We start from the raw sequence: 13,619 nt of genomic DNA on the forward strand, positions 1-13,619 counted from the left end.
GTAGGTTTATTTGAACAGTGAGAGACTGAATAACAACAAAACAATCCAGAAAAACGCATGTCAAAAATGTTATACATTGATTTGCATTTTAATGAGGGAAATAAGTATTTGACCCCTCTGCAAAACATGACTTAGTACTTGGTGGCAAAACCCTTGTTGGCAATCACAGAGGTCAGACGTTTCTTGTAGTTGGCCACCAGGTTTGCATACATCTCAGGAGGGATTTTGTCCCACTCCTCTTTGCAGACCTTCTCCAAGTCATTAAGGTTTCGAGGCTGACGTTTGGCAACTCGAACCTTCAGCTCCCTCCACAGATTTTCTATGGGATTAAGGTCTGGAGACTGGCTAGGCCACTCCAGGACCTTAATGTGCCTCTTCTTGAGCCACTCCTTTGTTGCCTTGGCCGTGTGTTTTGGGTCATTGTCATGCTGGAATACCCATCCACGACCCATTTTCAATGCCCTGGTTGAGGGAAGGAGGTTCTCACCCAAGATTTGACGGTACATGGCCCCGTCCATCGTCCCTTTGATGCGGTGAAGTTATCCTGTCCCCTTAGCAGAAAAACACCCCCAAAGCATAATGTTTCCACCTCCATGTTTGACGGTGGGGATGGTGTTCTTGGGGTCATAGGCAGCATTCCTCCTCCTCCAAACACGGCGAGTTGAGTTGATGCCAAAGAGCTCGATTTTGGTCTCATCTGACCACAACACTTTCACCCAGTTCTCCTCTGAATCATTCAGATGTTCATTGGCAAACTTCAGACGGGCATGTATATGTGCTTTCTTGAGCAGGGGGACCTTGCGGGCGCTGCAGGATTTCAGTCCTTCACGGCGTAGTGTGTTACCAATTGTTTTCTTGGTGACTATGGTCCCAGCTGCCTTGAGATCATTGACAAGATCCTCCCGTGTAGTTCTGGGCTGATTCCTCACCGTGCTCATGATCATTGCAACTCCACAAGGTGAGATCTTGCATGGAGCCCCAGGCCGAGGGAGATTTACAGTTATTTTGTGTTTCTTCCATTTGCGAATAATCGCACCAACTGTTGTCACCTTCTTACCAAGCTGCTTGCCGATGGTCTTGTAGCCCATTCCAGCCTTGTGTAGGTCTACAATCTTGTCCCTGACATCCTTGGAGAGCTCTTTGGTCTTGGCCATGGTGGAGAGTATGGAATTCCTGTAAATCCACCGTGGCTACTCCCGTCTCCAGTAGTTGATCTAGAAGTGTTGGAGAGACTACAGAAAGACAGGGAGGGTGTTGATCCATCTGATTTCTTTAAGAGACTTCTGGAAACGGTATCAGGATCTTGTGGCCATTTACACAGATGGTTTAAAAGATCCAAGGACAGGACGTACTGGGTCAGCATTTGTAGTGCAGGAATGTGGGGTGGAAGTCAGGAAACGTATTACAGATCATCTGGCTGTATATACGGCAGAGCTGATGGCCATACTGTTGGCCTTGCAGTGGGTGGAGCTGATGGCCATACTGTTGGCCTTGCAGTGGGTGGAGCTGATGGCCATACTGTTGGCCTTGCAGTGGGTGGAGCTGATGGCCATACTGTTGGCCTTGCAGTGGGCGGAGCTGATGGCCATACTGTTGGCCTTGCAGTGGGTGGAGGAAGATAAACCAGACAGAGTAGTTATTTGCTCTGATTCATGTGCAGTGTTAATGAGTCTCCAGTCCTTTAGCTCACGTAGCAAACAAAGACCTGCTTTATGAGGTGCTACAAACCCATGGCAGGATTAAACAGATGGGTATTCAGATAAGATTTACTTGGGTTCCAGCCCATGTGGGGCTAGCATGTGGGGCTAGCACTTAGTAGTGGGGATGTTGAAGTGTCAATGAGCAAGGCAGAGGCAAAAATACTGTATACAGTGATGGTGCAGAGATGGCAGGAGCAGTGGAATAGAGATAATAAGGGAAGGCATTTATTTCAGGTACAGAGGAAGTTGGGGAGAGAGGACGGCAGGAAGGGGCAGAAGAGAGGAGGATATTGTTACAAGATTAAGGGTGGAACACAGCCACTTGAATAAGATATTAAACGGCAGGTAGCTTAGTGGTTAAGAGCGTTGTGCCAGTAACTGAAAGGTCACTCGTTCTAATCCCCGAGCCAACTAGGTGAAAAATCTGTCGATGTGCCTTTGAGCAAGGCACTTAACCCTAATTGCTCCTGTAAGTCGCTCTGGATAAGAGCGTCTGCTAAATGACATAAATGTAAATGTACAATTAAACATGATAGGAAAGCATCCATCAGGAAAGTGTGATTATTGTCAGGAAATAGAGACTGTGGAGCATGTATTGCTACAGTGTGGGCAGTATCAGAGGGAAAGAGAGAGGCTGAGATCTAGTATGAGGGTGAAGGTGATACAGGACATTAGTTTAAAGAGTATATTGAGTAGAACATCATTAGATATAGTCTCAAATATTTTGTTATCTTTTTAAGAGAAACAGGGTTGGCAGGTAGGATTTAGTTTCTCCTAACTTGATGGACATGATATAATGACCTGGGGCATGTATTGCTCAATATACTCTTTAAACTAATTTCCTGTATCACCTTCACCCTCATACTAGATCTCAGCCTCTCTCTTTCCCTCTGATACTGCCCACACTGTAGCAATACATGCTCCACAGGAATACCTTGAAAATCTGACATGAACCTGAAGTACAATGAGAGACAGTATTCCTGCAAAACCCATTTCGTCAACGTTCAATCAGCTGCGCAAATTAGCTCTGCATTTACATCAGAGCTAACTCTCCAATGACCTACTCATCTGGATGAAACCAAGGAAAAGATTCATGAAAACATCCGCAATTATCTGGAGATCTATATGTGTCATCTGTTTCCAACCAAAGCTGTCTTCCTGTGTGCCCTTCTAAAGGTTCACCCTCCACCCCCAGCAGAGGTGTGGTTTCCGTAAGGAAGCGAGGAAACCGGAGACATGGAGGAGGGACCGGGGCTTCCCGGGAGAAACAGGCCCTCCGCCCTCTGAGGTGGCTCGGAAAGCGGTGACCCCTAAAACAGGACCCCCACCCCCTGGCGCGGCCCCCAGGCGTACGGGGAAGCTGTTCAAACCCCTTATGTTCACAATAGGGGTAGGTTCTACCAAGAAAGCTTTTTTTTTAAATTCCCAAAACATTGTGATATGGGAAGTCACCGTTCTATAGTGCTTTTCATGCGTTTATTCATATGTATTCATTGTGTATTCATTGTGTATTCATTGTGTATTCATTGTGTATTCATAGTTCATATTCAGCATAGCGAAACCTATATAACATGCAACTCAATGTCTTTAAAGAGTAACTTACAAGTACATGTTCATCCAGTGAACAAAGCTGCACGGTGGGCAGTCCAAGAAAAAGGAAGGTAAGCTTGTCTGACTCCATGTTAGTTTACAGGGTGCTCCTTTGGTGCGGCGGCCATCTTGCAATACGAGTCTTTGAAGTCACGAGTGCAGACGGCCAGGGACGAGGCTGAGGTGGAGAAAAACGGAAAGGTAAGGGTATGATGGAGATGTTTTTTTTGTTTTTGTCATCTGTATGTCTCTTTCCTTATTTTATTGCGTTTATCATTAAGTGAAATACATCTTGATAGGCAGGAGGGCTCATCACTGTATGACAATACACCCCATTATTAACACTACAAGTACTCCATAGAGGCTGATAGAGACATGCTTCCATCTCGCTAAGAGTGACAGATTGCAGGGTTTGCACAAGGTGCTTGAATTTGGCACTCTGAAATTCAAGTACTGGAATACCTTGAAAATCTGACATTTTCTCAAGTTGGTACTTGAAAAGTACTTGAATTAAAAGAGGAGAACAGAAAATGATCAAATATGTTAATATGAAAAATATTAGGAAAAATGTAGTGGTTTTGCAAATTAATTTCCAGGCAGACTACTGAGTTTTATTTCCTCACGTGTTTCGCACTCTGGTTGGGTTGCCAGGCGAGCTCGCTCATTCCACCCACCCACACTGCCATTCAACCAGGCAGGTACAGAACTCACTGATTAGGTGCCGCCAAACATCACATCGATAGCTAAACTGCCGGGCAAATGTAGATTCAATCCTGCCTGGCAGGATATTGATGTTTATGAATGGGTTTTGCCAGACCCATCCAGGGATGTAGTGGAGGGTAAACGTTGTTTACTCACCTTTTGTTAACCTCTACTGGATCGGTGTCCCGTATACGGGACGGTTGAGCTAACGTGCGCTAATGTGATTAGCATGACTGTTGTAAGTAACAGCAAACTTTCCAGGACATAGACATGTCTTATATGGGCAGAAAGCTTAAATTCTTGTTAATCTAACTGCACTGTCCAATTTTACAGTAGCTATCTGTAATGATGAGTTTCTGGTATTGAGAAGTTCAAGATGCAAGAATTTACTTAGACACTGTGTGGAGATTTTATACCAAGTATTTATTGGATCACGAGCTTGTGGGTTCATCTAACAAACGGACATAGCTCTGCCCTTTGTCAGTTGAACTGCCCACACACACAAATCTCACCTCCTTTATACTCTTGGTTATCCTTCCTTTCACATACATCTGGCAACCATCATAGCACTCCCTTTCTCTGTTGTTATTACCCTTTGCCCCAGGTCATTATATCATGTCCATCAATCATACTACCATAAACATCACTAATCTCCTTTGACATAAGGAATGTAGACTTCATGGCCCCAAACCAATTATCTCGTAACTCTACCTCAGTCCTCACAATACTATGACATGACATCATTACAAAAATACCATACTATTTGTTTGAGGAGAGTGCACAACAACAAAACTGGTTTGATACATTCACCTCTGAAGGTAAATAATGTACTTACATTCAGTAATCTTGCTCTGATTTGTCATCCTAAGGGTCCCAGAGATAAAATGTAGTGTAGTTTTGTTTGATAAAATCCATTTTTATATTCAAATGTAGGGAACTGGGTTCTACAATTTGAACTCCTGCTGTCTCTGGCTCCACACCCACCCCGCCCGGCCATCTAGATGTGTGAAAGTTAGTGTATAAAGCTAATGATCCATCATGTATGACATTCCTGGGAGTGTGTACACTTACATTTTGTATTACCATAACATTTTTGTATGTTCTCTATAGTTATGTACTTGAAAATGTATCAATTGAACAGTTCGGCACATTTGGGTAGACTTGATACAAAATAGTCAAGTATTGCCTATTACACAGGAAGCGGCACAGGTCCTAATCCAGGCACTTGTCATCTCCCGTCTGGATTACTGCAACTCGCTGTTGGCTGGGCTCCCTGCCTGTGCCATTAAACCCCTACAACTCATCCAGAATGCCGCAGCCCGTCTGGTGTTCAACCTTCCCAAGTTCTCTCACGTCACCCCGCTCCTCCGCACACTCCACTGGCTTCCAGTTGAAGCTCGCATCTGTTACAAGACCATGGTGCTTGCCTATGGAGCTGTGAGGGGAACGGCACCTCCGTACCTTCAGGCTCTGATCAGTCCCTACACCCAAACGAGGGCATTGCGTTCATCCACCTCTGGCCTGCTGGCTCCCCTTCCTCTGCGGAAGCATAGTTCCCGCTCAGCCCAGTCAAAACTGTTCGCTGCTCTGGCACCCCAATGGTGGAACAAGCTCCCTCACGACGCCAGGACAGCGGAGTCACTCACCACCTTCCGGAGACATTTGAAACCCCACCTCTTTAAGGAATACCTGGGATAGGATAAAGTAATCCTTCTACCCCCCCCCCCCCCCCCCCTCTTAAAAAAAAAAAAGGTGGTTATCCCACTGGTTATAGGGTGAATGCACCAATTTGTAAGTCGCTCTGGATAAGAGCGTCTGCTAAATGACGTAAATGTAAATGTATTGCAACGCTTCGCTGAACCAATCTGAAACTATGCACACACCCTGCTGCCATCTAGTGGCCAAAATCTAAATTGTGCCTAAACTGCAGTATTATATTGTGGCCTTTCTCTTGCATTTCAATGATGAAAAAATAAATTAAATAAAAAACGCATGTTTTTTTGTTTGTATTCTCTTTTACCAAATCTAATGTGTTATATTCTCCTACATTAATTTCACATTTCCACAAACTTCAAAGTGTTTTAATGCTTAGCAGGACAGGAAAATTGTCCAATTCACACACTAATCAAGAGAACTTCCCTTCTGCCTCTGATCTGGTGGACTCCCTAAACACATGCTTCGTTTGTAAATGATGTCTGAGTGTTGGAGTGTGCCCCTGGCTATCTGTAAATTAAAAAAAACAAGAAAATCGTGCAGTCTGATTTGCATAATATAAGGAATTTGAAATTATTTATACTTTTGATAAAAGTATAATTTTGCAATTACATTTAATTTTGATACTTAAGTATATGTAAAACCAAATACTTTTACTCAAGTAGTATTTTACTGGGTGACTTTCACTTTTACTTGAGTCATTTTCTGTTAAGGTATCTAACAATTGGGTACGTTTTCCACCACTGTTATTGAGTAGAACTTGTAAGGAAGTGATGAATAGTAGGTTCTAAAAAAATAACATGTATATGAGGTTGTGGCGATATACTTCCATCTGTTGGCGACTAGAAACAATTGCATAATCGGAACTATTACAAATTGATGGTCCTTGAAAATAAATATTAGTGCTCAAAAAAGTATTTGAAAGTCCTTGAATTTGACTTGCCACTGTCTGTACGAACACTGAAAATGACACCTGTGTGTCTCCTCTGTATTTGGATCCTAGGCATCACAAGACATGACGTACTGGCACAACTGGTGGAACCAGCTAACAGACTTCCAGAAACAGGTCATCCTGCTCATGTCGTTTGTGGATGATTTCTGGAACAGCCTGACCGAGGGTCAGCAGATGGCCACTGGTAAGGTATCCCCGAAAGGGTGATGGATGACGGGGAGGAATGGGCAACTATGGCCCGGAAGGACCACAGTGTGCTTCAGATGTTGTTCCAGCCAAGCTCTAACATGCCTCATTTTAAAGTGGTCTATTGTGGAAATTTAAAGGCCATGATTAGTTGATTTGTAGTGTGTTAGAGCTGGGATGGAACAAAAGCTTGCACAACGAATTGAGAGGGTATTACGGTCAACGAGATAGAGAGGCTGCCTTACGACCAGCAAAGGCATAAAATGTTCAAAGCTTGAGTTGAGAATTAGTTGCATCATACCATGGAATTAAAGTTGTGTTCATTAGGGTCACAGCTTAGGACGAAAAAATGATAATGAGCGTTTCTTATTAGACATGTTCAGATAATAAACGTTGGACATCGTTTTCTTACATTTCATGCCTACCAAACATGACCCTATGCTTGCATTATACAGTCTACTAGCTATATCTGGAAGTGTTCTCTCTGTCCAGATGTGGTCCTTTCTCTGTTAGCTACCTTCTTAATATCCTGTCCTTCTAACCCTTTGTTCCCATCTCTCCATCTCTCTGTCATAGGGATCATAGCGGTCAATGCTGTGGTGCTCTGCTGTTGGCGAATACCCTCTATGCAACGATCCATGCTCAAGTACTTTACTGCCAACCCAGCCTCCAGTAAGTACTGTATCTCTTTGTGAGTGTGGTGGTGGTCCGTAGGGTCATTTCAATGACACTGAATAATGTAGTTATTTTTGGTCGGTTAGAAATCCCTCCCAACTCTACATTAATTTGTTTTAATAGTCACACTCCCTCCTCCGTATAGTTCCCCCGTGATTCTGTCTGAAACCCTGCATTATCAACACAAGTCAAGGGCCACATTTTCCTGGAGAGATAGAGCAGATCTGAGCAGAAAATACAGTTAACCTCCATTTTCATTTTGCTCAATGGTAAGACTCACGCTTGTCCCTTCCTATTCCTCCCAGAGACGCGGTGCCTTCCCATGCTCCTCTCCACCTTCAGCCATTACTCTATAATCCACATGGCAGCCAACATGTACGTTCTGTGGACCTTCTCCTCCAGCATCGTCTCTCTCCTGGGGAAGGAGCAGTTCCTCGCTGTCTACCTCTCTGCTGGTACCAGCCTACATAGTGTGTGTGTGTGTGTTTGTGGCTGGGGTGTGTGTGTGTGTGGCTGGGGTGTGTGTGTGTGTGATGTGATGTCAATTTGCGTGCGTGTGTGTGTGCCTTGTGTTTGAGTGTATACAGTGGTAAGCTGTAGCTAAGCTACAGGACTGTTTTGCTAGCACAGACTGGAACATGTTCCGGGATTCTTCAGACAGCATTGAGGAGTACACCACATCAGTCACTGGCTTCATCAATAAGTGCATCGATGATGTCGTCCCCACAGTGACCGTACGTACATACCCCAACCAGAAGCCATGGATTACAGGAAACATCCGCACTGAGCTAAAGGGTAGAGCTGCCGCTTTCAAGGAACGGGACTCTAACCCGGACGCTTATAAGAAATCCCGCTATGACCTCCGACGAACCATCAAACAGGCAAAGAGTCAATACAGGTCTAAGATTGAATCATACTACACTGGCTCTGACGCTCGTCGGATGTGGCAGGGCTTGAAAACTATTACAGACTACAAAGGGAAGCACAGCCGCGAGCTGCCCAGTGACACAAGCCTACCAGACGAGCTAAACCACTTCTATGCTCGCTTCGAGGCAAGCAACACTGAAGCATCCATGAGAGCACCAGCTGTTCCGGACGACTATGTGATCACGCTCTCCGTAGCCGATGTGAGTAAGACTTTTAAGCAGGTCAACATTCACAAGGCCGCAGGGCCAGACGGATTACCAGGACGTGTACTCCGAGCATGTGCTGACCAACTGGCAAGTGTCTTCACTGACATTTTCAACATGTCCCTGACTGAGTCTGTAATACCAACATGTTTCAAGCAGACCACCATAGTCCCCGTGCCCAAGAACTCTAAGATAACCTGCCTAAATGACTACCGACCCGTAGCACTGACGTCTGTAGCCATGAAGTGCTTTGAAAGACTGGTCATGGCTCACATCAACAGCATAATCCCAGAAACCCTAGACCCACTCCAATTTGCATACCGCCCCAACAGATCCACAGATGATGCAATCTCTATCGCACTCCACACTGCCCTTTCCCACCTGGACAAGAGGAACACCTACGTGAGAATGCTATTCATTGACTACAGCTCAGCATTCAACACCATAATGCCCTCTAAGCTCATCACTAAGCTAAGGATCCTGGGACTAAACACCTCTCTCTGCAACTGGATCCTGGACTTCCTGACGGGCCGCCCCCAGGTGGTAAGGGTAGGTAACAACACATCTGCCACACTGATCCTCAACACGGGGGCCCCTCAGGGGTGCGTGCTCAGTCCCCTCCTGTACTCTCTGTTCACCCATGACTGCATGGCCAGGCACGACTCCAACACCATCATTAAGTTTGCCGACGACACAACAGTGGTAGGCCAGAGATCTGGCCGTGTGGTGCCAGGACAACAACCTCTCCCTCAACGTGACCAAGACAAAGGAGATGATTGTGGACTACAGGAAAAAAAAGAGGACTGAGCACGCCCCCATTCTCATCGACGGGGCTGTAGTGGAACAGGTTGAGAGCTTCAAGTTCCTTGGTGTCCACATCACCAATGAACTATCATGGTCCAAACACACCAAGACAGTCGTGAAGAGGGCACGACAAAGCCTATTCCCCCTCAGGAGACTAAAAAGATTTGGCATGGGTCCTCAGATCCTCAAAAAATTCTACAGCTGCACCATCGAGAGCATCCTGACTGGTTGCATCACCGCCTGGTATGGCAACTGCTTGGCCTCTGACCGCAAGGCACTACAGAGGGTAGTGCGTACGGCCCAGTACATCACTGGGGCAAAGCTCCCTGCCATCCAGGACCTCTATACCAGGCGGTGTCAGAGGAAGGCCCTCAAAATTGTCAAAGACTCCAGCCACCCTAGTCATAGACTGTTCTCTCTGCTACCGCACGGCAAGCGGTACCGGAGTGCCAAGTCTAGGTCCAAAAGACTTCTCAACAGCTTCTACCCCCAAGCCATAAGACTCCTGAACAGCTAATCATGGCTACCCGGACTATTTGCACTGCCCCCCCACCCCATCCTTTTTACGCTGCTGCTACTCTGTTAAGTATTTATGCATAGTCACTTTAACTCTACCCACATGTACATATTACCTCAACTACCTCAACTAGCTGGTGCCCCCGCACATTGACTCTGCAACGGTACCCCCCTGTATATATAGCCTCCCTACTGTCACTTTATTCTACTGTATATATAGCCTCCCTACTGTCACTTTATTTTACTTCTGCTCTTTTTTTCTCAACACTTTTTTGTTGTTGTTGTTTTATTCTTACTTTTTTTGTTTAAAATAAATGCACTGTTGGTTAAGGGCTGTAAGTAAGCATTTCACTGCAATGTCTGCACCTGTTGTATTCGGCGCATGTGACCAATAAAATTTGATTTGATTTGATTTGGTGTGAATAAGTGTTTGCCCCCTTCCTGATTTGTTATTTGTTTGCATGTTTGTCACACTTAAATGTTTCAGATCATCAAACAAATTTAAATATTAGTCAAAGATAACACAAGTAAACACAAAATGCAGTTTTGAAATGAAGGTTGTTATTATTAAGGGAAAACAAAATCCAAACCTACATGGCCCTGTGTGAAAAAGTGTTTGCCCCCCTGTTGTAACACAACTCAACTGTGGTTTATCACACCTGAGTTCAATTCCTCTAGCCACACCCAGGCTTGATTACTGCCACACCTGTTCTCAATCAAGGAATCACTTAAATAGGACCTGCCTGACAAAGTGAAGTAGACCAAAAAATCCTCACAAGCTAGACATCATGCCGAGATCCAAAGAAATTCAGGAACAAATGAGAAAGAAAGTAATTGAGATCCATCAGTCTGGAAAAGGTTATAAAGCCATTTCTAAAGCTTTGGGACTCCAGCGAACCACAGTGAGAGCCATTATCCACAAATGGCGAAAACATGGAACAGTGGTGAACCTTCCCAGGAGTGGCCGGCCGACCAAAATTACCCCAAGAGCGCAGCGACGACTCATCCAAGAGGTCACAAAAGACCCCACAACAACATCCAAAGAGCTGCAGGCCTCACTTGCCTCAGTTAAGGTCAGTGTTCATGACTCCACCATAAGAAAGAGACTGTGCAAAAATGGTCTGCATGGCAGAGTTCCAAGACGAAAACCACTGCTGAGCAAAAAGAACATTAAGGCTTGTCTCATTTTTGCCAGAAAACATCTTGATGATCCCCAAGACCTTTGGGAAAATACTCTGTGGACTGACGAGACAAAAGTTGAACTTTTTGGAAGGTGTGTGTCCCATTACATCTGCCGTAAAAGTAACACTGCATTTCAGAAAAAGAACATCATACCAACAGTAAAATATGGTGGTGGTAGTGTGATGGTCTGGGCCTGTTTTGCTGCTTCAGGACCTGGAAGACTTTGTGTGATAAATGGAACCATTCATTCTGCTGTCTACCAAAAAATCCCGAAGGAGAATGTCCGGCCATATGTTCGAGACCTCAAGCTGAAGCGAACTTGGGTTCTGCAGCAGGACAATGATCCAAAACACACCAGCAAGTCCACTTCTGAATGGCTGAAGAAAAACAAAATGAAGACTTTGGAGTGGCCTAGTCAAAGTCCTGACCTGAATCCAATTGAGATGCTGTGGCATGACCTTAAAAAGGCAGTTCATGCTAGAAAATCCTCCAATGTGGCTGAATTACAACAATTCTGCAAAGATGAGTGGGCCAAAATTCCTCCACAGCGCTGTAAAAGACTCATTGCAAGTTATTGCAAACGCTTGATTGCAGTTGTTGCTGCTAAGGGTGGCCCAACCAGTTATTAGGTTGTAGGGGGCAATCACTTTTTCACACAGGGACATGTGGGTTTGGATTTTGTTTTCCCTTAATAATAACAACCTTCATATCAAAACTGCATTTTGTGTTTACTTGTGTTATCTTTTACTAATATTTAAATTTGTTTGATCTGAAACATTTAAGTGTGACATAAGAAATCAGGAAGGGGGCAAACACTTTTTCACACCACTGTATGTGTTTGGTTATTTTAAGAGACTGCTGCTGACCCTCATCTCTCTACATTGTCAGGTGTGATCTCCACTATGGTGAGCTACGTGTGTAAGACCGCCACGGGACGCCTGCATCCCTCGCTTGGGGCGGTAAGAGTCCTCACACCCCATTGTGGTACACTTTACTTTACAATACTGTCCACTTGTTCATTACTGTAGGACCAAAGAATATCATACTGTGATTTCTTTAAACCAGGAAACATACACACATGATTACATTATTGTTATGATTATTGCATGATAAAATAGGAGTTGGTAGTTAAGTGACGATCAGCATTACTCACGTCTCCTCTGTTTTATTACTGTGGTCGGTCCTGGCTCTGATGTCACTTCCTGATCCTGGCTGTGATATCACTTCCTGTGATTTGACTTCCAGTCAGGGGCCATCATGACGGTCCTGGCGGCGGTCTGCACCAAAATGCCCGAGGCCAAACTGGGCATCATCCTCCTGCCCATGGTCAGCTTCACTGCAGGCAACGTGAGTGATGTGATGTGTGTGTTTGTGGCATGGGTGCCTGTGTACGAACACCTCAAGCCAAGCAGTGGTAACAACATTCCATTCATATTCACTGAGGGAAACAGGAGACCAATAAAGTGTCTGTATGAAAGACCAGGGGGGTAACAACAGAGCGTAGAGTTCATCTGCACTCAACACGTCAATTCATTGTAATTTAATGTGTGTATAAACATATGTTGTGTGTCGTCTGTATGGTTGTGGGATGCAGCGTCTTACCGCCCATTGCTCTTTTCTAGGCCTTGAAAGCTATCGTTGCCATGGATGCAGCGGGGCTCATTATGGGATGGAGGTTGTTTGATCATGCGGCTCACCTTGGAGGAGCCCTCTTCGGAGTGTGAGTAATCTGATCACTGCATAAATGGGCGACTGGACTCACCAGAGCCCAAATGGCGCATCTGTGGCGTATCTGTAAAGCAACTGATTTCATGTATCATGCATAGCCGTATCCCCAAGCCAATATTAGTGAGGTGATTCATATCCACAAGTGAGAGATGGGGGAAAATGTTATAAATATACATAAAAAAATAAAAATAAATGTGATTATATTTCACCTCCAAGTCAATGAATTTACTAGGTCATTAAAAGCCAACATTTGTGATGGTTGTGGCAGCATCATGCTGTAGGGATGTTTTTCAGCGGAGGGACTGGGAGACTATTCAGGATCGAGGGAAAGATGAACGAAGCATAGTACAGAGAGATCCTTGATGAAAACCTGCTCCAGAGCGCTCAGGACCTCAGACAGGGGGCGACGGTTCACCTTACAACTGGACAACGAACCTAAGGACACAGCCAAGACAACACAGGAGTGGCTTCAGGACAAGTCTCTGAATGTCCTTGAGTGGCCCAGCCAGAGCCCGGACTTGAACCCGATCTAACATCTCTGGAGAGACCTGAAAATAGCTGTGCAGCGACGCTCCCCATCCATATAGGGGATACAACCATCCCAACTCTGCAGATTTTGCTGCAAAGACACAGAATCATTAGATCACTTGTTTTGGTACTGGCCATACAGTGGGGGAAAAGCCATACAGTGGGGGAAAAAGTATTTAGTCAGCCACCAATTGTGCAAGTTCTCCCACTTAA

General features: G+C 45.0%; 2 protein-coding genes across 2 annotated transcripts in view; one reads left to right on the forward strand and one right to left on the reverse strand.

Annotated features, from left to right (window-relative positions):
* The window catches only part of LOC311146518 (vascular cell adhesion protein 1-like), a 33,632-nt gene extending 30,293 nt beyond the window's left edge, over positions 1–3,339 (reverse strand). Inside the window, exon 1 of the mRNA XM_084183035.1 lies at positions 3,304–3,339. The gene's annotated coding sequence lies outside the window, so the exon portion shown is untranslated. The remainder of the gene's footprint in view (positions 1–3,303) is intronic.
* LOC311146312 (presenilin-associated rhomboid-like protein A, mitochondrial) lies at positions 2,649–12,971 on the forward strand (the record flags this gene model as incomplete). Its single annotated transcript, XM_084182802.1, has 9 exons — positions 2,649–2,674; positions 2,877–3,090; positions 3,387–3,491; positions 6,709–6,841; positions 7,420–7,515; positions 7,824–7,973; positions 12,039–12,109; positions 12,396–12,497; positions 12,773–12,971. The coding sequence occupies 9 exons, from the start codon at positions 2,649–2,651 to the stop codon at positions 12,872–12,874; spliced, it is 999 nt and encodes a 332-aa protein (XP_084038928.1). The 3' UTR covers positions 12,875–12,971.
* Between the last annotated feature and the right edge of the window lie 648 nt (positions 12,972–13,619).

Source organism: Coregonus lavaretus, assembly GCF_964263955.1.
Source record: "Coregonus lavaretus genome assembly, chromosome: 19".
NCBI lineage: Eukaryota > Metazoa > Chordata > Actinopteri > Salmoniformes > Salmonidae > Coregonus > Coregonus lavaretus.